The 22575-nt window shown below is 38.3% G+C and overlaps 4 protein-coding genes across 10 annotated transcripts in view; 2 read left to right on the top strand and 2 right to left on the bottom strand.

Moving 5' to 3' along the window:
* Nucleotides 1-1127, top strand: part of LOC131426069 (chloride intracellular channel exc-4) — a 70713-nt gene extending 69586 nt beyond the window's left edge. For both annotated transcript variants that reach the window (XM_058588499.1, XM_058588500.1), the window contains one exon: nt 189-1127. In XM_058588499.1, the coding sequence (XP_058444482.1) occupies nt 189-269 (81 nt within the window). In that variant the 3' untranslated portion in view covers nt 270-1127. The remainder of the gene's footprint in view (nt 1-188) is intronic.
* A 418-nt stretch (nt 1128-1545) lies between these two features.
* On the bottom strand, nt 1546-10062 carry LOC131426070 (mitochondrial coenzyme A diphosphatase NUDT8). Its single transcript, XM_058588501.1, has 2 exons — nt 9470-10062; nt 1546-7958 (listed from the first exon to the last, which is right to left on the bottom strand). The coding sequence occupies exons 1-2, from the start codon at nt 9735-9737 to the stop codon at nt 7537-7539; spliced, it is 690 nt and encodes a 229-aa protein (XP_058444484.1). The 5' UTR covers nt 9738-10062; the 3' UTR covers nt 1546-7536.
* Nucleotides 10063-12438: 2376 nt separating this feature from the next.
* LOC131426057 (diacylglycerol lipase-alpha) overlaps nt 12439-22575 on the bottom strand; it is a 107776-nt gene continuing 97639 nt past the window's right edge. For 5 of the 6 annotated variants that reach the window (XM_058588482.1, XM_058588481.1, XM_058588480.1 and 2 more), the window contains 2 exons: nt 20515-20647; nt 12439-15359 (listed from right to left, as the gene is read on the bottom strand). In XM_058588482.1, coding sequence (XP_058444465.1) covers nt 13449-15359; nt 20515-20647 — 2044 coding nt within the window. In that variant the 3' untranslated portion in view covers nt 12439-13448. Of the gene's footprint in view, nt 15360-15712; nt 15991-20514; nt 20648-22575 lie in introns of all 6 variants that reach the window. The other variant, XM_058588484.1, reaches the window with a different exon arrangement.
* Nucleotides 18595-20508, top strand: LOC131426067 (uncharacterized). The gene is made up of 2 exons (XM_058588498.1): nt 18595-18758; nt 18817-20508. Exons 1-2 carry the CDS (start codon nt 18756-18758, stop codon nt 19930-19932), a joined length of 1119 nt encoding a protein of 372 aa, XP_058444481.1. The 5' UTR covers nt 18595-18755; the 3' UTR covers nt 19933-20508.

The following is a 22575-nucleotide window of genomic DNA, read 5'->3' on the forward strand; positions in this document are numbered from 1 at the left end:
ATGTATACCCGCATGTTTCTTCATGTACCTGTAAGATCTAAGGTTGAGGTGTGTTTCTGCAACGTCAAAAGTGAACTGAAGAAAAGAAACCAGAACTGCAAAGTGAAGCAAATGTTTTAATTATTTCTTCTGTCTTTTTTACCCTCTCTCCTCATTATCTTCGAATCCCGATTGCCTTAACCCAACAGATGCTGAAGATGAAAAAACACGAGGAACTGGAAACGCCCACGTTTACCACGTCGATTCCGATTGACCTGAATGACCACTAGGTAGGTAGGAGGAGGCCAGACGTGCGGAACATTTTTTTGGAATACAAAACACCAGAAGCCCCCGTACCGTGGAATTAGATTACAAACTAATACAACATTTTGATAACCATTTACAAGTATGATGCAAACCTACAACCGCAACAACCCAAATTCCGCCCAAAAGGGTGGTCTTCGCACGTGGTTGGCAGCAGAGCTGCAAACTGCAGTGCAAATATGTACGATCTTCTTAACCGATCGTTTCGCCTTTTCTGTTTGTTTGTTTGTTTGTTTCACAACGGCCATCTTGGATTGGCGAGTAACGAATGAATTCAACAGTTTAGCGATAACAATGTAGTGAAATCCCGCAAGGCAAAAGATTGCAGTAAAAACAAAAACAAATGTAAAGAATATTCTAAGTAGAATTTAGTGAATAAATTCATTTATTATCTTGTATTTTTAAACCCAACTATGGTACTGAGAAAAGACACGCGGTCGAACTAAGCAGGCGGCAACCTTTGCTGACGTAAACATCAATGAAATGGATAAATAATAGCACTGTTTCTTTACCAACTGTCACTAACCGATTTGGCAAATTGTAACCCAACTTAACCTCTCTGTTCCATCAGTGAGAAATCCTTTCCTATCCGATCCTTCTTCGCGGACACATGTTGATTTCCCGTAGGCTGATTTCATCACAATCAAAACAAACACACGATCAACGAATCTTCATAAAAAAATAACGAAACAGAAAGCGAAAAAAAAATCACAATTTTAATGTTTTTAATTTGAGTCGGAATAGGCAAAACAAAAAAAAGGGAATTTAGGCGTTAAGTACCAATGTTTAATTGTATTTGAATTGGCAATAACAAAAAACAAAAACACTTTTTAATTTGTGTAAATAGAACTAAAAACAATGAGAGCAAAAGAAGGGAGAAGAGTACACGGTCAAGTTTTATGCAAAGTACGTTATCACACACATACACACACACATATATAGGGTAGAGAGAACGGCAAATTAAGCAATTGCGGAACGTAGCTGGAAATGAACCGGTAAAGGTTTATTTTTTTTGAGGAGAGATGACGAAAAAAAAAAAACAAAACAAATTGATAAAAAGAAAATACGCATCAGCTTTTTAAATGAAACAAATTGACCTTTATTTGCAGGTTAACGCTAACCTGAGCAGAGTTATAACTTTTTTGTTGTAAATTATTTACTTACAACTTGTTTTATATGTGCTGTTGTGGGAGGCAAAGATAAACATAAATAAAAATGATTCCTTTTTCGACATGAAATTAAAGGTATTTAACAAACCGTAGAGTTATCACATTACCTTGTAGCAGACCCTGTCAGCTTGGAGCGATCTCAATCTTCAGTTCAGCAACGCCATCGCACGGCGTCTCATTCAACATGTCATGTCAATTGTATGGGTGCGCAGTGCTGCTATTTTGGCGCGTACGAATTTGACATTTCTCTCCCCTACTTCTATGTACGTGATTCGATGCGGACTCGCCTGAGGGCGCCATGGTCGCAAAAAAGGATGTTGCCAAAGATTTGTTCGGGAAATGCGAGAGCTGGATATCTTGTTAATATGATGTCTTTGCTTGTAGTCAACGGTAATCCCATCCATCTCAGCTTTACTATTCGTCTCTGCGTCACTATTCGAAGTCTGCTATGCATTTGCTTGGAATTGGTCACGTCGATATGATAGTTTTGTATAGTATTAATTTCGGACTATTTTTGTGAGGCCGAAGAGATATTGTATGCGATTTTATTGCAATTCGTTGATTAGAAGAGGATTAATACGCAAAGAAAAAGTAGTGACTACAACGTGTGCCAGTTTAAAACGTCGGTTTGTTGTTGACAGATGGCATTTCAAATCTATTTAAGTACAGGGTCCGGCACTCGAAGTGTAACCAATTAAAAAGGCCATAAATTCAGTTTGGAAAATTACTTTTCCGAATTTTCCGAACATTGTATTTTCCGAATTTCCGAATTTGTATTTTCTGACGAGAAAATTTTTCCAATTGAGCAATTCGTAAACTCTCAAAACGATAGGATTTACTTGACCGACCGTCCATACGAGAATTTGAGTCATCGATTGGCCACCAGGAGGCAGCACCCGTAACAGATAATGGTTTGGGCCGCTGTAACCGCAGATGGGCGCTCTCCAATCGTTTTCATCGAGCCTGGCGTCAAGGTAAATGCGACATATTATCGGGAAAGTATTCTGGAGGTTGCTTTGAAGCCGTGGGCAGACAAACATCTCGGTGGCAGACCATGTACGTTTCAGCAGGACTCGGCACCGTCTCACAAAGCTCGAGTGAACCAAGAATGGCTGAAAAACAACGTTCCGAACTTCATCACGTCCACACAATGGCTCTCGAATTCACCAGATGCGAATCCAATGGATTATTCTCTTTGGGCCATTTTGGAGAGCAAAGTCCGAACTAAAAGATACACCAGTCTCGAGGCGCTGAAAAAAGTTATTGTCCGCGAGTGGGCCAAAATACCTGCAAGTCACATTCGGCCAAACGAAGCAACTTCTTCGCTCTCTCAAGTCATCAAGTCAAGGCAAAAGGTGGTCATATCGAGCAAAAGTGAATTGATTCTGAATTTTGTATTATTTTTACACATTTTGTACTTTGAATTAAGTAAAAGTAATTTTCCAAACTGAATTTATGGCCTTTTTAATTGGTTACACTTCGAGTGCCGGACCCTGTATATATCGAACCTAAGGCGCTGTTTTGTTGGTTAAGTTCCCCTCTTCAAAACTCCACACTTGTTTGCTTAGTTCCGAGCTAAAAACATAGGGGAATGTTGGAAAGATTTTTGCCTCATACTATATCTTTCGTCAATTTCATTTTGGTAATTATTTCTCTTCCTTATCTGATGATTTTTAAGAGGTATAGGATTTGATTTTCAAAAACGAAAACAAAAGAATTGAGAAAATTTATGAAATCTTTGTCGGAATCGATAGAACGATGAATATAATTGAATATTTGAAGATTATTTCATGCAAATATTGACCGCGACTACGCTTTAGATGGCCCATGCACAAGGTCCAATTTTGCCACACTCCAACATATCGGCCGATATTTCACTTATAATGCCACCGGCCCATAATCAACACCGAACAGTGACACTTTGGGATGCATTGATAACGCTTGCAATAAGGAGTGTATCGAAAATAAGCTATCCACATACATTTGTGTTTTACGCATGTGTTTGTGATGATTTTTTACGCTCAAATCACAGCAAGCTGTGCGTTTTTCTGTCAGCTTTCGTTTGTTTACTTGTTTGTGCGGTTGAAATTCTGCGTTTCCAAAATTTCGCGTATTGAAAAGGAAGTGAATTTAAGGTGCTAGACACATGGCTAATTGAGAAGGGTATTACAATGCGAAAATTGGCGAAGCGGTTTGGAATTCATCATGCCAGTGTTAAAGCCATCCTTAATAAGTTTGGGGAACACTATTCTTTGGATGAGCTACCAGGAAGAGGCAGAAAACCCGGTTCTTCCAACCCGAAACTGGTCCAGAAAGTGGTATCTCTAATCATGATGAACAAATTTATATCAATACGTGATTTGGTCAAAAAAGCAGGAACGAGTGTCGGAATGATCCAGCGTATCGAGAGGCGAAATCACCTGAAGACCTACAAGAAGCAGAAAATCTCGAAACAAAGTGTAGAACAGAAGAAGCGAGCAGCAACAAGGGCTCGAAAATTGTATTCGCGTCTTTTGCGATGCCCGGATGCATGCGTATTGATGGATGAATAGACTTATGTAAAGGAAGACTCAAAAACCATTCCAGGTTCACAATACTTTCCTGTCGTCATTGGGGAGGATGTGAGCGATGCGGACAGGTCGATTCAAGTGGAGAAATTCGGTCGAAAGGTACTGGTATGGCAAGCAATATGTTCCTGTGATTTGAAGTCAATTATTTTTTACACTACCGGAACTTTAAATGCAGAAATCTATCGATCTGAGTGTCTCCAGAAGAGATTGCGCCTTTATATAAGAAGCATAGTACACCTCCACTGTTTTAGGCGGATTTAGCATCGGCTCTCTATGCCAAAACCACTCTAAATTGGCTTGCGGAAAAGGGTATACATTTCGTTGAAAAAATATCAATCCACCAAATTGCCCTCAGCTTACTGGGCAATCGTGAAGAGGGTCTGCAAGAAGACATGCAGGAGTTCAAAAAAAATTGGGCTCAAGCGTCCAAAAAATGCGATGCAACACTTGTCCGGAACTTGATGAAGAGTGTTCGATCAAAAGTTCGAAAATTCGTCGAGGAATAACTTAAATTTCATCCGGTTTTCTATATGCTCAAGTGTAACCTCGTACAATAAAGGATAAACTTTTAGTTTGAATAAAATATCGTTTTTTATCATAATTTGAAAGAAAAATTTGTGGATAGCTTATTTTCGATACACTCTTTACATCGGACTGGTCTTCACTCCAGATGCGGCAATGTTGCGTCGCTTCGTCGCTGAACATAATTTTTCGATAAAAAAGTGGATCTTCCTTCAACTTTGCCAGCACTTATTCATGATTAAGTTATAGACCAAACGACGATTCATGATTAAATGATAGACCAAACTGAACAAGTTTGACAATGACACAAGAGACGATCCACGCGTGTTCTGTCAAAAACAGTGTTGCCAAAAAGATACCTGTAGAAAAATCACCCTTTATTACTTATAATGGTGTAAAACTCGACCATCTTGAAAATCAGTATTTTTTTCAAAATCCGTATAAAATTAAGTAAATTTCATCAGTAAAATACTGAAAAATCTGTATATCCGGTAATCCCGATTCAAATGTAATTAACCCATTATAACCCGGGGGTTTTAAAATTTGAATCAAATGAACTGATATCATCAGTTACATCATATTATGTGTTGAAGATTATGGGAAACGCAAAACCACTGTTATAAATCTTTTCTAAACGAAATTATGCCACCGTATGATATATCATACACACAAATGTTAGCATCAAATTTTACACATTATTTGGGATTTTTTTTATAGATATAACCTTTTTATAAGTATTAGCGCATAATTTGACCAAAAAATACAAAGCAATATATAACTTACTTTTGCACTACCATTTCTAGTCGTTAGTAGGTCAAAGGTCAAGGATCAAAATACAATTGAATTTTTAAAAACTAACAGCAGATTTAACACCCAAAGAAGTTGCGTAGTGTAGTTTATCTGTTTTTGTTATCGTGAAGCTGTTAGGTAGTGCAGTGTCACAGTAAACATTTTTTGAAAAATATATATTTCTGCGTATGATATGTCATACGCTAGGACATAATGGGTTAAAAGTTGAAATCTGAAGAAGATTGCTAGCAACACAAAGCATAAAAAATGAAAGTTTGTGGCGGGTAGAATCGTGAAATCTCTCATTTTCTGTGTTGTATGTTCACATATTTTAGCTGAATTTCTCTTGGTATTCTGCTAAATTTTGTACGTTTGAACTTTTCTTTTCTCGCATTTTGTACATACGTCTTATCCTAATATATATTTATCCTTTTAGAGCTGCGGGATTTGTTTTTTGACACGGTCATCTCTCTAGGATTTATAAACCCAATGGATTCAGAATCACCATTTTTGATGTTATGTAGATAGTTTTGGAAAACCTATCCATTTTATTGGTTACATTACTTTTTAGAATTTCTTCCGATCGTTTAATGATTGTTGAAAAAGCCTTCATAAGGCTACGACCAATGTAGTCAAATACATATTCGATCTCAGCTTTTGAGCGGAAAAAATGAAATCAAACTTTTCTGGAAGGTCTGCAAAGATCGGAATAATATTTATGTTCTGTGTTCAAATTGAGGAAACAGCTGAATATTTCGTTGTTGGCATACCTTTGGATGTAATTTAATAACTCCCACTATTTTATTCATTATCTACCTTTCACTATCTGTTGAATTACAAGGAAGTAAGTGTTTTAAGCCCAATGTCAAGTAAGTTGTACTATTAATATTGTCTTCATTACAATTGATTATTAAAAATACTTCTTGCTTCAAAGTTAAAATATATTTCCGATAATTGATTTCCTGTCTTAGCTGTCCTATATTATGTTTTTTTTTCTCAAGGATTACTTATCTTGATATTCAGTTGAAGTGCCAATCAATAGCCCACTAATTTTCAAGCTTCTGAATTGAATTGATTTCACAAATTCGTTAAGCGTTAGATTCGTTTTACAAATACTTCTTCATTTCCCCATCTGTTTCTATCACATTGCTTAAATGTCACTCTGCAAACCGTTCCCGATCATCTGAGAGCAATAGGATAAATCGAAAGGTCGGTAAATGGGTTTCACACGATCTAAACGAACGGCAGATGGAAAAGCGAAATGGTCTTTTTAAGCAACGAAAGATTTTTTTGTTGGTATCGAAGAGGTATTGATTGGTATTGACGACGAAAAATGAATATGCTTTCAGAATCCGCAATAAATCGTAGGTAAAGACAACGTTCAACATTGAGTACAAAATCGAATTGTTTTGAGAAAAAGACAATGCTGTGTGTGCGGAATCCCGGATTCTAGAATCCGGCAAAGCAGTTAAAATCGTCCGCTACCGTCAACAAATGATCAATTTGAACAACGAATTAATTGAAAAAATGGCTAGAATGGACTCAATGACACGGTAGTCAGTCTGAAGCATGAAAAAGCTCTTTCTTCATTTAGCCAAAGTGGTTTTAGAAACCATTTCTGCATTTATTGGGAACTTCTACCGCTCCCACTATTTTCAACAGATCTACCACCTTCTAATTATCACCTCTTTTCATCAACGGGACTCGTACTGATTGAGCAACATTTCTAAATTTTCGAGGATGTAGGAATATGGCTAAAAAATGAATATCTATGAACAGAGGAGATTTCTTTTGAGACGGTATCCAGCAATTGTCAAAAAATGTGTTCGTCATCATTCTAGAATATTCGATTATTTTGGATAAAAAAACAACATTTCAAACTTAAGCAATTAGTACAATAACCCTAGCATATTTGTGTCTATTACTAACATATTTCATTAAAATTATCTACGAATTCAGGCAGCTCTTCTGATTATTGCGTTTTCAAAACAAAGCAAAGGTTTTATAATTTTTTAGCTTTGTTCCTTTCTAGAACTATTTCGGTTGCAATATTTCAAACTCTAGATGAACTGTCATAATCAGAACCATCGGCTTTGTCGTGAAAGAAACAGGCTACTTGGATCCATCAAACCTACATCCACATAAATTGAAAAATCACCTACTTTATCGACATTCACGCTTCATCAACTGCTGTATTTTTTCAGAAACGGTATTCTCCTCGAGTAGACCTGCTTGGGAAGCAGTGCCGAAAGAAACAGATGCGTTATGATTCCTGTCATACCCCAGATGATTTCCTCTCCCCCCAAATAAACCGGAATCGTAAAGCCGGCTCTGAACTGGGTATGTTTCCGATTGCCATCCACCAGCAAGGTCTCGATCGGTACCGTGAATACTTTTTGCACCTCGTCCGGATTGGGTACCAACATTTCCGAACTGTAGCCGGTGATGGTACCAACGACAGGGGTAATCGCCGGACCGTAATAAGGAATCAACACATTACCGCAGCCCCAAACGTCGATTTTCGTTCGGGGAATGCCGGTTTCTTCTTCGGTCTCACGAACTGCACAGGTTTCGGAATTCGCATCTCCCGGATCTCGGATTCCGCCTGTGGAAAGAGAAGTAAAGAAATTAAGGAAATTGTGTTGTTTATGGTAGTCGATTTTTTTTATAATGCCTTGGGATCCTTCAGAGTTCTCAGTTGGCCGTGGCCTAAAAAACTGCCTTTGATTCTTGAATGAAAAGACAGTTTGTTTAGGGCATTTACTTACAAAACTTAAACATTAAAATACTTTAGGTACCAGATGGCAGTCTATTCTGTTTCTGGAATTCCGAAACCGGGAATCGGATCCGCATGAAATTCTACATGAATCTATGGAAACATTAGTGACCAACAAATTGAAATAGTTTTGAAGGATAGCGTCGTCACTGTGAATCATGGTTTTTGAAAAACTTGCAGTAGAGGCATAACCAAAGATAAACTCAAGATGGATTAGTTCCTAAGTCTCTTATGTATCATTTGAATAGGACCCCGACGCATTCGAGCTAAATAGAAATTCTGTGACTTGAAGCTACTCAAATTTCAGAGACGAACCAGCCACCGGCTGAAAGTCTCTTTAATAAAGAAAACTAACTAACTAACTTACTCAAATTCCTAAGGTTGATTTTCTTCCTAAAAAGCTCATAACGTTTTTTTTAGCTATGAAAATGTAACTCCGGAACCAGAGTTCGAGATTTTGAAGTCAATTTTAATATTGATGCGATTTCCATGAAAAGTTTTTTTTTTCAAATATGACCTCATTTTCATTTAAATCAAAATGAGCGGCTAAATGCAACGAACTGAAAATGGTTGATAATATTTACTTTGGATTTACATATTTCAGTGGAAGAGAATATCGTAAAGCTCTCTGGGATCTATTTATGGTCCAAATAAGGATCGGTTTGTTGAAATTCCTCCATATTTAGTACAGTTCCGTTTATTTTCCTCGAATGTAAAGCCACTAAATGTTGGTTTTATTTGATGAGAGGCTCGCACTTCGAACGGTACCCAACAATGATTATTTTACTTCTGATTTTGCATTGTTCGGAAGTTGAATAGAAACTTAATATAGCAGAGAACAGTTTGCATGACCTTCAACTAATAAGATCTGTAATTTGGAATAGTATTTCCCGCAAAATTTGTTGAGAAATCTACTCTTTAATCCGCAACTCGGATTCATGAGTTATGACGACATCGCAATTAAATCGAAGTTTGTGGAAATCTATTCAATCATCTCTTCAGAACCGAATAGAGGGAATTGAAGTGGCCAATGAGATCTGAGCTGTTCTCCACTCGTCTATGCAAAACGACATAGTTTGGTGATTCTCAAATGAACATTCTGTGAACGATTACGTTCGACAAACCATAAATTGGGAACCGGAATCTAGATTCAGACAAAACTATATATCAAGGAAATTTTATTGGTATCTTGATCGGCAGCCATTTGTCTGTATCAAACGTCTTATTAATTCGTCGCCAACCGCTCAAGGCATCAATACTTTCAATATCTTCTTCTAATTATTCGATCCACCTTGTTACTCCCTTCACTTCCATTCTTCTGATAGATAGTTATTCTATACCTGGAAACGACACCTGCCCCCGATGGTTGCTCAGCTTTGCCGATCGAAGTGTGTAGAGTAGGCTGACCTGCCCGTCAACCAAACACAGCGGAATCAATACTGCAGCGTGCTTTTCCGGTGGCTTTGGATTTATACGAATCTTTGGCATAGCTTGCATATTCTCGATCACTCTTCGTTGATCGGCTTTACTGGACAGTAGCGTAGGACCCAGATGGTTTAGTAATGGTGTGCTGCCGTAGCATCTTATTGACGGTTTAATAAGCTTCATTGCACTAAACTAGTTGTAGGTTCTGATATTATTTCAGTAAGAATTAGGTAACGAGTATAGACTTCTTCTTCTTCCTTTCTGGTTGGCGTCACCTCACTTGAGATGACGCCGAATTGATGGCACAGCAACTAAGGCTATATTGCCAGTTAATTTTCGTTTATAGTCCAGTGGACTTTCTTTTCACTTGACTACAAGCGAAAATCTCGCTGTGTGGCTGCGTCGAATCGTCAAAGTACGGCTGAAAATCCTTTCTTTCTTGCGAAATACTCGAATTTTCCCCGGACTAACACGATGCAACGTGCTCACCCGTTGAGAGTTTCACCGGAAGTGCGAGTATAGACTAAAATTTAACAACTTGATTAGAGCGTATTTGTAAACAAAAGACAGCTGATTTTGACAATAACGATTCGAGTCGGTAAAGTAAATTTTCCAGGGGGCTCTCAGATGCTATTAAAGCGCAACAGTAAGAAATGATCAATTTCATTCACCACCTGTTTCGAATAGAAGTTTACATTCTAAGAGCAAATTCAGCAGCTGCAAGATTCATATGGTCTATAATGTAAATGAAACTGAAACAAACGTATCCCCAGCAATCCGTTTTAGTTTTATTTATTCGACCAGTTCTACTGTCAAATTTAAAACTGGTCTACGATGCCGTTCTATTTTTTGTATATTTGAAACACGAGTAAAACACTGCTGGGGCTGCCAGTTTTTCTTGTTTTAAAATCCAGATTTAAATTTTGTAACTGGCATAAATTATGCATCTAGAACTAAAACACTACTGAATATGCCCTAAGGCTGTGAACCATTTCGCGGTTAATTTTAACTTTTGGTTGAAATCTTATACTTGTGCTGTTATTTTGTTTCGAGTAGTTTTGACGGACGGAAAGTTATTTGGGTTTATTTTCCACTGGAAATAATTTCAACTAAGGAATTAATATTAGAATTTTCATTGCAAGATTTCTTTCAGTGCCGGAAATGCTCTCGAGCAGGGTTTTTTTTGGACAACATCAAATTAACCGCTCGAGTGTCAGACTTTAACCAAAAGTTAAAATTAACCTCGAAATGGTTTACAGCCTTAATACAATTTTTAATGTAACAGTAGGCTTAAATTCTGTTGAAAATTCTGATTCGGAGTCCAGAACAAGAATTCAGTTCCAGATTTTTGAAACTGAACTCAATTATGCCGTTTTTCTTTGAAAAACACTTGTGGCGTGGATTGCTTTGGTTTTGCAATTTCGAGCAGAAATGCAATATACTGACGGTGTTTTATTACCTTTTCTGCACGAAAGTGCACCAGAGCAAACCCCCGCCACAAGTGTTTTTCAATTAAAAACGCCATAATTGCGAATAACATGGCAGAATCCAGGTTACGTTTAGTTCTATCATTGGAATTAAATTCTAAAACTAAAGGAAGTAAATTCTGAAGCTAAATTTAGGAACCTAATTCTGACCCAGAAGTCAGTTCCTAAACTCTGGCTCGAAGTTTAGATCTAAATCTGTTGTTCCATAATCTAGAATTAATATCCGGAATTTTGTTCAAAAATTATAAATTTTGCATCAGAAATGTTCCTGTATCAGAACTTAGTAATTTTTGTGCAGTCGAGCAATTAAAACAGGTGCACTCTCGGGGCAATTCGCCGGCAAGTAATTTGCACCCGTTTTCTTTTCCGAGCAGTAAGCGTGCAGACCAACAACAGCAGAAATTGATAAATAGCTGTACAGACTTTATAAAACCGTTTCATTGATCGAATGTCCAGGCAAAACACTGGTACCGAGCGAGTGGAATAAATGAAAAATGACATTAGTTTCAACTTTTGCACTTGAATTCTGGAACAATATTATGAGACTGAAACTAAATTCTAATCCTAATCTTAGGTTCTGACCTTTCTTGTATAGAAAGGCTATGGAATCACTGTGCTATCCGACTTTTAAACCGAGTACGAGTTTTCAACCGTTTTGAATAAAACAAAATCACGGCACACGCACGAATACCGGTGTCATTTTTGTTGAATACGGTGCTGAAGTAGAGACAAGATAATCACCCCGATTCTGTATGGAATATGAAATTTGGCATTCTGTAGCTCGATCGAGTTCGAGCATCACTTGCTCGAATTACAGAATGCAAATTTTTACATTCGTTCGAAAGAATCCGATTCGATCGAAATACAGCATAGGGGTGAATGAGAGATAAAAATGTCTAACCTTCATATATTTACGAATGTTAAAAATGTACGACATTTTTGAAGCTGATTGTAAAACTATTTGAACTTGTTGACCTGGTTATTCCATGGCTCCAAAGACTTACTGCAACTTCGATAGTCTCCTGGTTTCGATTTTGGGAACAGTTATTCAAAATGTCCATTAAGAAACTTTGCATGGATTTTCTCGTGAAATGTTAAAGGGAAAGGCACCATTATATCATTAGGTAGATTAAAACAGATTTTTATGGTTATCTCTGTTGAAAATATAATCATAATTTGCTGATTATATTTCTGATGGCATGGAAAAAGAATTATGTTGTTGCGTTAAGTACAACTCAAAATATTAAGATGATTTAGTTCTACCCATTCTGCCTCAGAGTGAATTTTTAAAAGGCGAGTAAGACGATTTCTCGTCAAAAAGAAAGTTGAATGAAACAATTTTGATAAGCTGAAATTTCTTTCCCCAAAAATAAAAGCACATACGAGTTTGGATTAGCATTTATTCCACATTTTCTGTTCAATCAACTAACAAATATATTCTCTAAATAGTAATAATGCTTCTTACATTTCGTTTAATGTGACTGGATTTTATAGATTTCTTTAGTTTATCATTTCACATGTTAGATTTTAGATTATTTTCCGATAGTTAAACGAATCTGAAACGTTCAGTTTCTCTAGTATGGTTTAGTGTTTTGTTTTACTGCGGTAGTAAATGCAGAAAAGTTCATTCCAAGTTTAGGTTGACAGCTTTCATTTGTGTTTGCTCTGCTCGGTACTTTATGTTCTTTGTTCGTTATTGTTTCCATGTCTTTTGAGTAAACATTCCTGCTGTACGTTTTTTTTTGTTTCATTTTTTCTAGTGAATTTTAAAGCAGGAAAGTTTGTATGTACAAAATTTAGAATCTTTAGACCATTTACTAACAGTTTATTCTGCTTAAACTTGTATTGCCAGCTGTATTCTATGTTCAGTAACAAATATTAAAAATTGAAATTGAATGTAAAAATTCTAAACTTTCTTTCTTATGTTAATTTAGTACTTCTATCCACTATAATAATATCCAATTCTCTTTAAATTGAAATCTTGTATATTTGCTATAGTTATCTAGAAATAGTATATTTATCATTTTGCAATTGTTCGAAGCCTTACAATCTTCGGTATTCCGGTATGGTACTGTCGTGTATAGTAAAATTGACTTTTTCTGATTCCCCTACTGTCTAACATAGCGAGTAAATGCCGTTTTGTGTTGTATTTTGGCACATTCTTTCAATTTCCTACTAATCCATTGTATGTGGTTGAGTTGGTTAAAGCTGACTAGAACTGAATTTTCACAACTTGTCAAGGCTACCTTATACGAAGATTGTTTAGTGGACTGCTAGGAATGCAAGGAAGGAATTATACTTATGAGTACGGTTTAGAAGAAGGGGAACAAGAAAATGACAGTAGACTAGATAGGTTTGTTTGTTTGTTCGGTTCGTATAATGAGTATTGAGAATGAGGTTTCCGTGTTTACACGTTGCTTTCGTTCTTTGTAACTTTTCGGCTGGGCGAAGAAGCAACAGATGAGTACGACGAGGATGAATGGATGGTGGCAATGCTACCGCCACCGATACTACTGCTGCCGGCACTGAAACCTGCAGTGGCAATTGGATGCCCGGATTCACTAGGATACACTGCGGAATGTTTTTTACGAGCATACTTGGTTGGGGACGATTTTTCCACCAGGTTCGCTAGCAACGGTAACGATTCGTTGCGCGTAAACGAGTTCAGATCGTCATCGTTGTGACGCTTGCTGACGGAGGGACTGCTGAGCTGACCTTTCAGTGCAAATCGTTGGCTATTTATTGTCGCAACGGTGGACAACCTAACTGGACTGCTATCGTTGGTGTTCGATAGCAACGACAGACGTTCGTCGGAGATTGTTTCCGGATACACGGGAAAGTGAGACTCTAGGACACCCGGTTTGAGGCAGGTGTTTTGTAATGTTCTACTGCTACTACTACTGCTGGATATGACATTGTTTGTACTGGAACCGCTGTGGTCGAGGTCGCCCATCAACGAGGACACGGCGCTATGATACGTATCACTGGAACTAGCGGTTTTACTGTCTCGTGTGCTACCGCCGCTCTCTCGGCTATTATTGAACTTAAATATATTAAACGACGTGTACTTGTAGTTGTAGCAATCCCGATGATTGAACTTTTGACAGCACGGACCACCGGGAGACCGCCGACACGGACACGAAGGACAATTCGAGATGCACTCGTGCTGTATTGCACTATCACTTACGGTAAATGAGGTCTTTTTGGTTCCAACACCACCACCACAGCCTGTAGTAGCTCCTGCCGTCGATGGTCGTGTGCTCAAATCGTCAAGATTGTCGGCAGATTTAGAATTTTCCTTGGTTGGTGAGTTACCAGCGGTACCGCCGAGTTCTTCCATACCGATGAAGCCATTCCCGTCCAAAACGATGACATTGTGAGCCGACTCATAGCTATCTACCGTCGAATCGCTATCCGAAGGTGCTCGATTTAGCATGAAAATTTTACCCATCCGCTTGTAACTGTTGATCGTTTTCATATCTTCTGCACACATCGACAAATTTCCGCTCACCTTCGGCGTACGTCGCATGATTTTCGGTGTGTGTAATTGTGATTCCAACAGTGGATCCGATCCTTCCCCTTTTCGAGTGTTTCCTTCTTTGGATTCCGATATTTTCTCCAAATAGCGATCGATACTGGAGGCTAGGTTCGCTCCGAAACTCGCTCGTGAACTGATACTCGATAGTTCCGATAAACTTTCCGGACTTGCCAGCGGGGCTAGCCCGAACCAATCGTCATGGATTAGATCTATCTTTTTAATATCAAACGAATTCTGTCGCACTCCGTTCCACGATAAACTATTCGGTTTTGTCTGAGAGCTAGCCGGCACATCCGATCGTATCACGTTCGTAGGCGAATCGCTGAAATTAACCATTTTTGGGGCAGTGGTAGCATTGCTGGCCGAACTGGATGCTCTCGGTTGTTGTGGTTGTAGTTGCTGTTGCAGTTGGTTCGGATCATTGAAAATTACTGTCGTAGCTTCACTCGGCCCCGAGAGGCTTTTCGGGATACCGCTGTCATCTACTATGCTGGAAAGTTGGCTACGAACACCCAGGATGCTACCGGCCATCGACGATGGTTTACTGGGCAAGTTGTGTTCCTGTGGTGACTGTAGACTAGTGAACGAAGTTTCCAGACAGATTTTGTGCGGTACCGTAGGTGACGCAGGGCTCTGGAGAGAACAAACACCGGTCGGCAGGGAAGCGGCATTGATTTGTTGGCCATCCAGGAGCAATGCGTCGATGGCATCCGAAGCAATGGATGAGTTGGCATTCGATGACTGACGCTGGGGTTTACGGGGGCCAACGGTGGTTATAACCTGGCGGACGAGGGTAAAAAAATATTAGCTAAGTATCGCTTGGAAGTATGGTTAAAATACGTTCAGTTGAATAAATGGATAAATTACTTACATCTTGGGGAAAAAAGGCAACAGAAACAACATCAATATCGGGGAAACTGTCAACGACTTACCTTGATACGATCATCGGAGATAGATTCATCGGAAAAATAAACATTCTACAATCGTGCAAACTTACCATTCTACAAAATAAAAATGAACTAAATATTAAATAAAAGCACAACTGATACTGTAGAAGTAAGAAAATAACGGTCCGCTCTAGCATAATTTTATACCAATTCGGTAACGTTCTGACGTTCGAAGTAATCGACTACCTTGTATCGTTGAGTGAGCGTAGATTCATAGTAACCGCGGTATCGCGCTTCAGAATTTCCCCCGTGGACAGATCGTTGTCGTGTTTCGCCGTGGTCAGGCCATCGTTTTCCAATACCACAACCATTGTCGGTGCTGCTGTCGATTGGTCAGGAGGTGCTGACGAAGTGCTCGGTTGCTGTACTAACATTGCACGCATTTCATCGGACAGCTCACCACTAGTTCCAACGCTAATGGTAGCTTCCATCGCGAATTGGCCTTTCAGTGATTGTACGAGGAACTTGAGTTGATTGATGGGACGATTTCGAAATTGTTGAACATTGATGAGGTGCATAAATTGTTTGTTTGTTTTTTTTTTTTGTATTGTGTATTGGGTGAATGTGAAAGGTTTTCCAGATTTAAGGAAAGAAAGTAAAAAAAAAGAAAACTGTAGCTTCACTGATATTTTCAAAAATTACTGCTACAACTGCTGGTAAAACACACCGATCAGTGGTGGCAGTACGGATGATAGTCGAAAGTTTTTAGCTTATGGAAAGACAGCAGATATAAAAACGAATATGCATGGCATATAGAGAAAATCGCCTTATATTGGAGACTGGATTTGAAGCGAATAAAACTAGCCAGGCGCGAACAAATAGATCGATACACACACAATAAAAGTTGAAATTGAAATACGGAAAAAAGTCAAATAACCTAGGATTAGGACGTAAAATTTGTAGAATAAAATGAGAGCTTTGAGTTAAATTTTCGTGTCAAACCAGAACTCTTTACACTCCTTGTCGAATTCCTATATATTTCTAAAAACATATCGTTTATGTTTAAACTTTGGCTTTTGTTCCTGTTTTATGATTTTCACCAGTTACTGAAAATTAATTTGAATTTTAGTTCATGTCCTTGTTTGTAATTTATCATACGATTTCACATTTAATTAGTTGAAATGGAAGGAAAAAATACTAAAATAATTGGGTACATTGATTGTACATGTTTTCAGCTTAGATCCACTCAGTTTGCTCAACCCGAAACTAACAAATATGAACTGTCTTTGATGTTCCTCACTTTATTTGACTACTTTCAAAATCGCTATTCTAAAATCTCGTTCGTCCTAATTCTAAATTACTCGGGAAATCGATGAAAAAATTGAAAAATATACAGGAGATGAGGAAAGAGAAAATGCAAATGATGTACATGTCACCGAGAAGCAAGTGTAATGAATGCCAATTTACGTCGTATAGAGTTAGCATATCGTTTCTGAGGTTTCTTAATGCACGAATTCGATCTATATTTACACGGGATTAGTTTCAATCGTTTATCGTAAAAAAACACGAAGCGTTCTGTATCGTTAGTGCAGCAACTATTATAGTCCGCACGGTTAATCAAGTTTCCCATTTTTATTACCGTGAATTTTGGATTGCAACTGATTACGGACTTTTATTTTCTTTTACAGTTAAAAGCATTATAATACAACACTAACAGAGTTAAATGTAATTGACAAAATTATAATTTACTAAAATGCAATATGCAAACTGTATTCGTACTTCGGAATGCTAAATCAATAGAATTTTCACATGCAACGAAAAACGTAAAAAGTGTGTAAAACATCCGAAAAAGGAGCTAGTCTAGTACTGTATAGGTTAGAAACAAAACAAATTTTGCTATTTGGTCAAGGATTTCATTTACATTCTTCATGTCGAATACAGTTATGACAAACATGTCCGACGAGATGAAAGAAACTACGACTGAGTATGATTCATAAAAAAAATGCAAGGAGGAAATTTTTCGGAACGTTGTTATATTTCTTTTTGTCTATTTTGGGTTTTGTCATTCTATGTAACATCTTTTTCATTTCACGTTCGCAAGGACTGTTCCTGACATTGACCAAACCTTGAGTGTGGCGGTGCAGTAGTCATTTTTCATGGTAAAGAATTCTTCTATGCACCGTGGTGTACCAAAATAATTTTGCGCCTGCGGCAAAATAAGATTTGCCGCCTCATACTTTGTTTAGTGAAAAAAAAATGAACTCCATCTTTAGAGAAATCGATTCAGTGAGTAAACAAAAAGGTCCCAAGGATTGGTTTGCCGCCTCCGATGTGCCCGGGGCGAATGCGACCAAAGCCTCTCCTTACCCTCTGGCATACAGAGCTTTATAAAATCTTTTCTTAATTCTCTCTACTATACTTTCAACACTCCAATAAAATAGCAACTTATTACAAAATTCACTGATAATGATCGCCTAAAATATGAAAATCCTAGCTATTTTTTAGGCATCATTCATTACTGAACAGTATGTCTGAACCGTCTCTCAGCACTTATTAAAAAATAATATTTTGGATGAACATTTGTTGATTTATATTTTTTAAGTTTTCGTTACATTACTGTTTTTTTTAGTGAAAAAGCAGTAACATTTAGAAGCCTGAATCACGACTTATTTGTAAATTTTACGGAATGTCGGTATTGAATGATAAACGAGTGAGTTTATTTATGACCGATTGAAGTTCAGTGCAACTCTATCGAACATTCTGCAAATGAAACTTCTACTGAGTTTATTACCGAAGTTTCGGCTTTTTGAAAGTCAGTAAAAAAATTTCCGACAACCGTAAAAATGAATGGCGGGCAGAAGCCGTCTATCAACATTTAATTGTCAGAAAACTCGGCGTTCGTCATAACAGTAGCCGACAAAGAAACATTTTCTCTTTCGTCTGAAGTTAAGATTGATAATCCAACCGTCAGCGATCGCCCGAAATTATTCTTCAAAGTAAATATTGATTGATAATTTACCGAATGTTGGTTAAATGGATTGGTTGTTTGTGTTTAAATCGTATGAATTTAATTTATTACATATCATTAAATCATCCTATCCAAGCACCCCTCGCTATGCATGACATTTCTCTCCTGTTTTTTTTTATCAATTTCCTCTCTCATTGTTGTGACGGCTGCAAATTCTATGTAGTGAAACCGTTAAAACCGACGAGGTTTAGTTTCAGCACTTTTACCGTTTTCGTGTGAAAAAGTGTTTGTTTCAAAATTAACGCATAAGTTAAAATTACGATGGTGAGTAATTGAGCAAATCCTGGGACGTTCCCTCTGTTAATTCGGAAATAATTTCCAGTCCGAAGACGCTTCCGCTCTGTTCGTGTTCGACGACCACAGTCCGGAGAAGAAGCATTATGATTTCAAATTCGCGCTACCTGCGCCAAAATTGCCATCGCCCCAGGTTCAACCGATGGACGTGGATACCTCGGGACCTATTCGGCTCCCCGAGGAAGTAAATGCCGATGCACACATGGCCAGTGAGAAGAAGCAAAAATTGAACAGTGGAAAAGTGAAACGGAAAATTCGGAAACTGGCAAGCGTAGATGAATCCTTGTCCAGAAAATTCGATGGAACGGGGCGGTTGAACAAACTGTTTGGACTCAAATGGATTGCGCTCGGTTCATTTGTAGTTCTTGTTGCCGTATTACTGGGAGTCATTTCGAGAGATGACCTGCGGAATGATTTCTACAGAATGTATAAAAGGAATTATCAACTGCTGCTGTACGGAGTCGAGGACTACTGTAGTCAAAATTTCGACTTTTCCAATGTAACAGCAGCTTTGAATGCACGAGTTGTGGGGCAGCAGAAAGCCGTCGATGAAATAGCGGATTTTTTCTACCGTCACCAGTCTGAACATTATACCTCATTGGCACTGATAGGACCGGTAGGTGTTGGGAAAAGTCTCACCGCCGAGCTGATGGGCAATAACTTTCAGTGGCGATCGAATGTACATCGGTTTCCCTGGGGAATCGCTATAACCTCAGAGCAACAGTTTTCCAATTTTCAATCGTATCTCCATTCGCTCCGACACAAAGCGTCAGCTGAGTTTGCCTGTGGCCACAACTTACTGATAATCGATCATTTGGAAGCGACCGACGTTGAGCTAGTAAACAAAATCGACAATCGACTCAAGTTTGTGACGGAGAAGGATAATGTTCAGCTGACGGCGTTATTTGTGTTTCAAGGCACGTCGGCAGGTGACGTCCAGCGACTGGCAGTTTTGAACGGAAGCATCGAGAAAGTGAATCTAAGATCACTTACGGAAAGTGACTTGAAGCGGTGCATTTTTCTGGAGGCCAACGAGCTGAAGGTTAATCTGGATGAACGGTTAATCGAAACGCTGATGAACAGCGTGGATGTTCGGCGGTACGGGTGCAAAGGTGTTCGTGCCAAAGTCAGTCTGTATTCGTGAGCTCGAGATTTCTTCGGTTGAACTTTTTTCTTAGTTTTATAAATCAATTGTGATGTGATTCTACTGCTGCTGTTATTAGTTTGTAAATAAAATGAATTGAATTATCACATATTTTGATGTTCTACTGTGGGCTGTTCCGTGGTCTTCGGCATGTCAGACGGAATAAGACATTCTATAATTATATACCAAAAAGTAAGTAAAACACAAAACGTTCTGTCCTTAACAGTGTTTAATGAGTCAACAGAATAAAATAAAGTAAAAAAAATACAAATAAAATTAATCGTTTAGATTAAACTACATTCTAGTTTAAAAAATACATCAAAAAGTCACGTAAATAGAAGAACTAAGCATCGAAGGAAGTATAAATCACAAACACTAGAACACATCGATCAAGAATCAAGCCAAACAGCACAGTGGCATACGCGGCGACTGCGGCGGCGTTGTCACGAGTGGAGGCAGAGGCAGCGTCTCAACTGAGGCCGAGTCTCCGGTTGCTTTGACAGTTGTTTCGCTGCCATTACCATCCGACCCCGTCATCGTCGTCGTAGATCGTGACATTTGCGATGGCCCAGTGAGTCTTACCTTGTTCAGTGCCGCTAGGACCTTGTCCGGCATGTGGTCTTGCAGCATCACCGGTGAGATCAGCACTTCGTCGAAGTCGGTGTTGTTGGCCCAGATCGCCTGGTACACGGGTTCGTGCTTCTTGAGCATTTGTCTGTTCGTTGTACCGGTTCAGGTGTTACAGTATCATAGTGGGGAGGGAAAAGACAAACAGTAATTAGTTACTATATATTTGTTTTAAATTGAATTCTGAACGCTAGAATTACTGTCTAATATAGAGCAAATGGGGGGGTGGGGGGGGGGGGGGGGGAGGGGGGGTAGAAGTAAAAAAAGCAACACGATAATGATATTATTTTTTTAGTAATGATACTTTTAATGATCGTGTAAGGTCCGCTCATGGTGATAATGCTCCAACCACCGTTGCCAGGTATTTATACAGATATTTGACCTCTATACCGCAATACAAATATGTACTCCCAAAACACCGATAATTTGCGGGTCGTACAGATACAAATACAGATTTTTGGAAAAATGACCTGGCAACGCTGGCTCCAACTGAGTTTTACACGATGACGACACAAATGAACTGCCGATGAATCAAATTCATCTTTGACAGCTGCCGGTGGTTTGTTTTGTTTTGCGACCTCAAATTAAAAGTTGCAAAATGACGAAAAAGTGCCTGTTTAAAACGTGTTCCACAGTTAAAAGAACTAAAATGATTGCCCTGTATGCGTTTCCAGCATCAATGAGCGATATTTGTATAAATCTGTTTAGTGTGAGGCGATTCGCAATTTTCAAATTCAAACGATGAACTTTTAAACTGTAAACAAACGACCGGCGGCTTTAAAAAAAAAGTACATTCTGTTCATTTTATGAGGATTTGTCTTGTTTGTGCGAAACCTAACTGATAAATCTGTATGAAATGTTCATTTCGACCTAAGTAACAATAAGAGATTCTCTTTGTTTACTTTTTCTTTCGATTATTACGGTATTCTTAGCAATCCTTCTCTTCAATTATTTACCGATAATAATAACTAAAGCTTATCATCTTTTAATCTGCACTAACGAAACGAAAACAGCAGAAATATTTCACAATAATCGAAAGAGAATGTCTCATTGTTAATTAGGTCGAAATGAACATTTTATACAGAAATCATGCAGTTTTTTTTTACATTGAATTGTTACTGGGCATGAAAAATTGATATTCCATGATAACCACAAGAAGAATACTACGCTATGCCCGGTCAATTGTTGCCACCGACCTCAACATCAACACCAAAGTCGAATATTCATGGTTCGAAGGTCATGTTGTGCATCTGGTGGGACTAAAAGGGTGTTGTGTACTATGAGCTGCTACAACCAGGCAAAACTATAACGGGCGATCAGTATAGGCTGCAATTGATGCGTTTAAGCCGTGCCTTACGCGAAGAACGACCGGAATACAACCGAAGACATGATAAAGTTATTCTCCTGCATGACAACACTCGGCCTCATGTCGGAAAAGTTGTAAAAGAACATATTTGGAAACACTCAAGTGGGACATTTTGCCGCACCCGCCGTATTAACCTGACATTGCTCCTTCTGATTACTGGTTGTTCCCACGGATGCAGCATGGTCTGACAGGACATTTTTTTTTTCGAAAATTGCCTTAGAGGTGTGAAAAAGTAGTAAGTAGCGTTGGACGATATTTTGATAAATCTTAAAATTCGTTTTATTTTGAAATGACTCAAAAAAATGGACCCAATTTATTTGTACTCCCAATACCTCAATTAGGAATTCGTATCCAGAATTCAGATTCAGGAATTCTGGATCAAAATTCAAGATATGAATTCTAGATCTCTATTCTATCTATCTATTTTAGATCTGAACTCCGAGCCAGAATTTTGGAACTGACTTCTGAACCATAATTTGGTTCCTGAATTCAATTTCAGAACTTACTTCCTGAATCCAATGTCAGAACTTACTTCCTGAATTCAGTCTCAGAATTTATTTCCAGAATTCAGGTTCAGAACTCAGAGTTCTGCATGCAGGAGTGTAGTTCGCAACATGGATTCTGGGACTAGATTTTGTAACTGAATTTAG

The sequence above is a fragment of the Malaya genurostris genome, chromosome 1, assembly GCF_030247185.1.
Source record: "Malaya genurostris strain Urasoe2022 chromosome 1, Malgen_1.1, whole genome shotgun sequence".
Classification (NCBI taxonomy): domain Eukaryota; kingdom Metazoa; phylum Arthropoda; class Insecta; order Diptera; family Culicidae; genus Malaya; species Malaya genurostris.

Bases quoted from the DNA above. Each gene is read 5' to 3' on its own strand.
- LOC131426070 (XM_058588501.1), bottom strand. From the start codon at position 9,737: ATGAAGCTTATTAAACCGTCAATAAGATGCTACGGCAGCACACCATTA. The intron at 7,959-9,469 runs GTATAGAATAAC...CTCTTTCCACAG, and splicing joins GGGGCAGGTGTCGTTTCCAG to GCGGAATCCGAGATCCGGGA.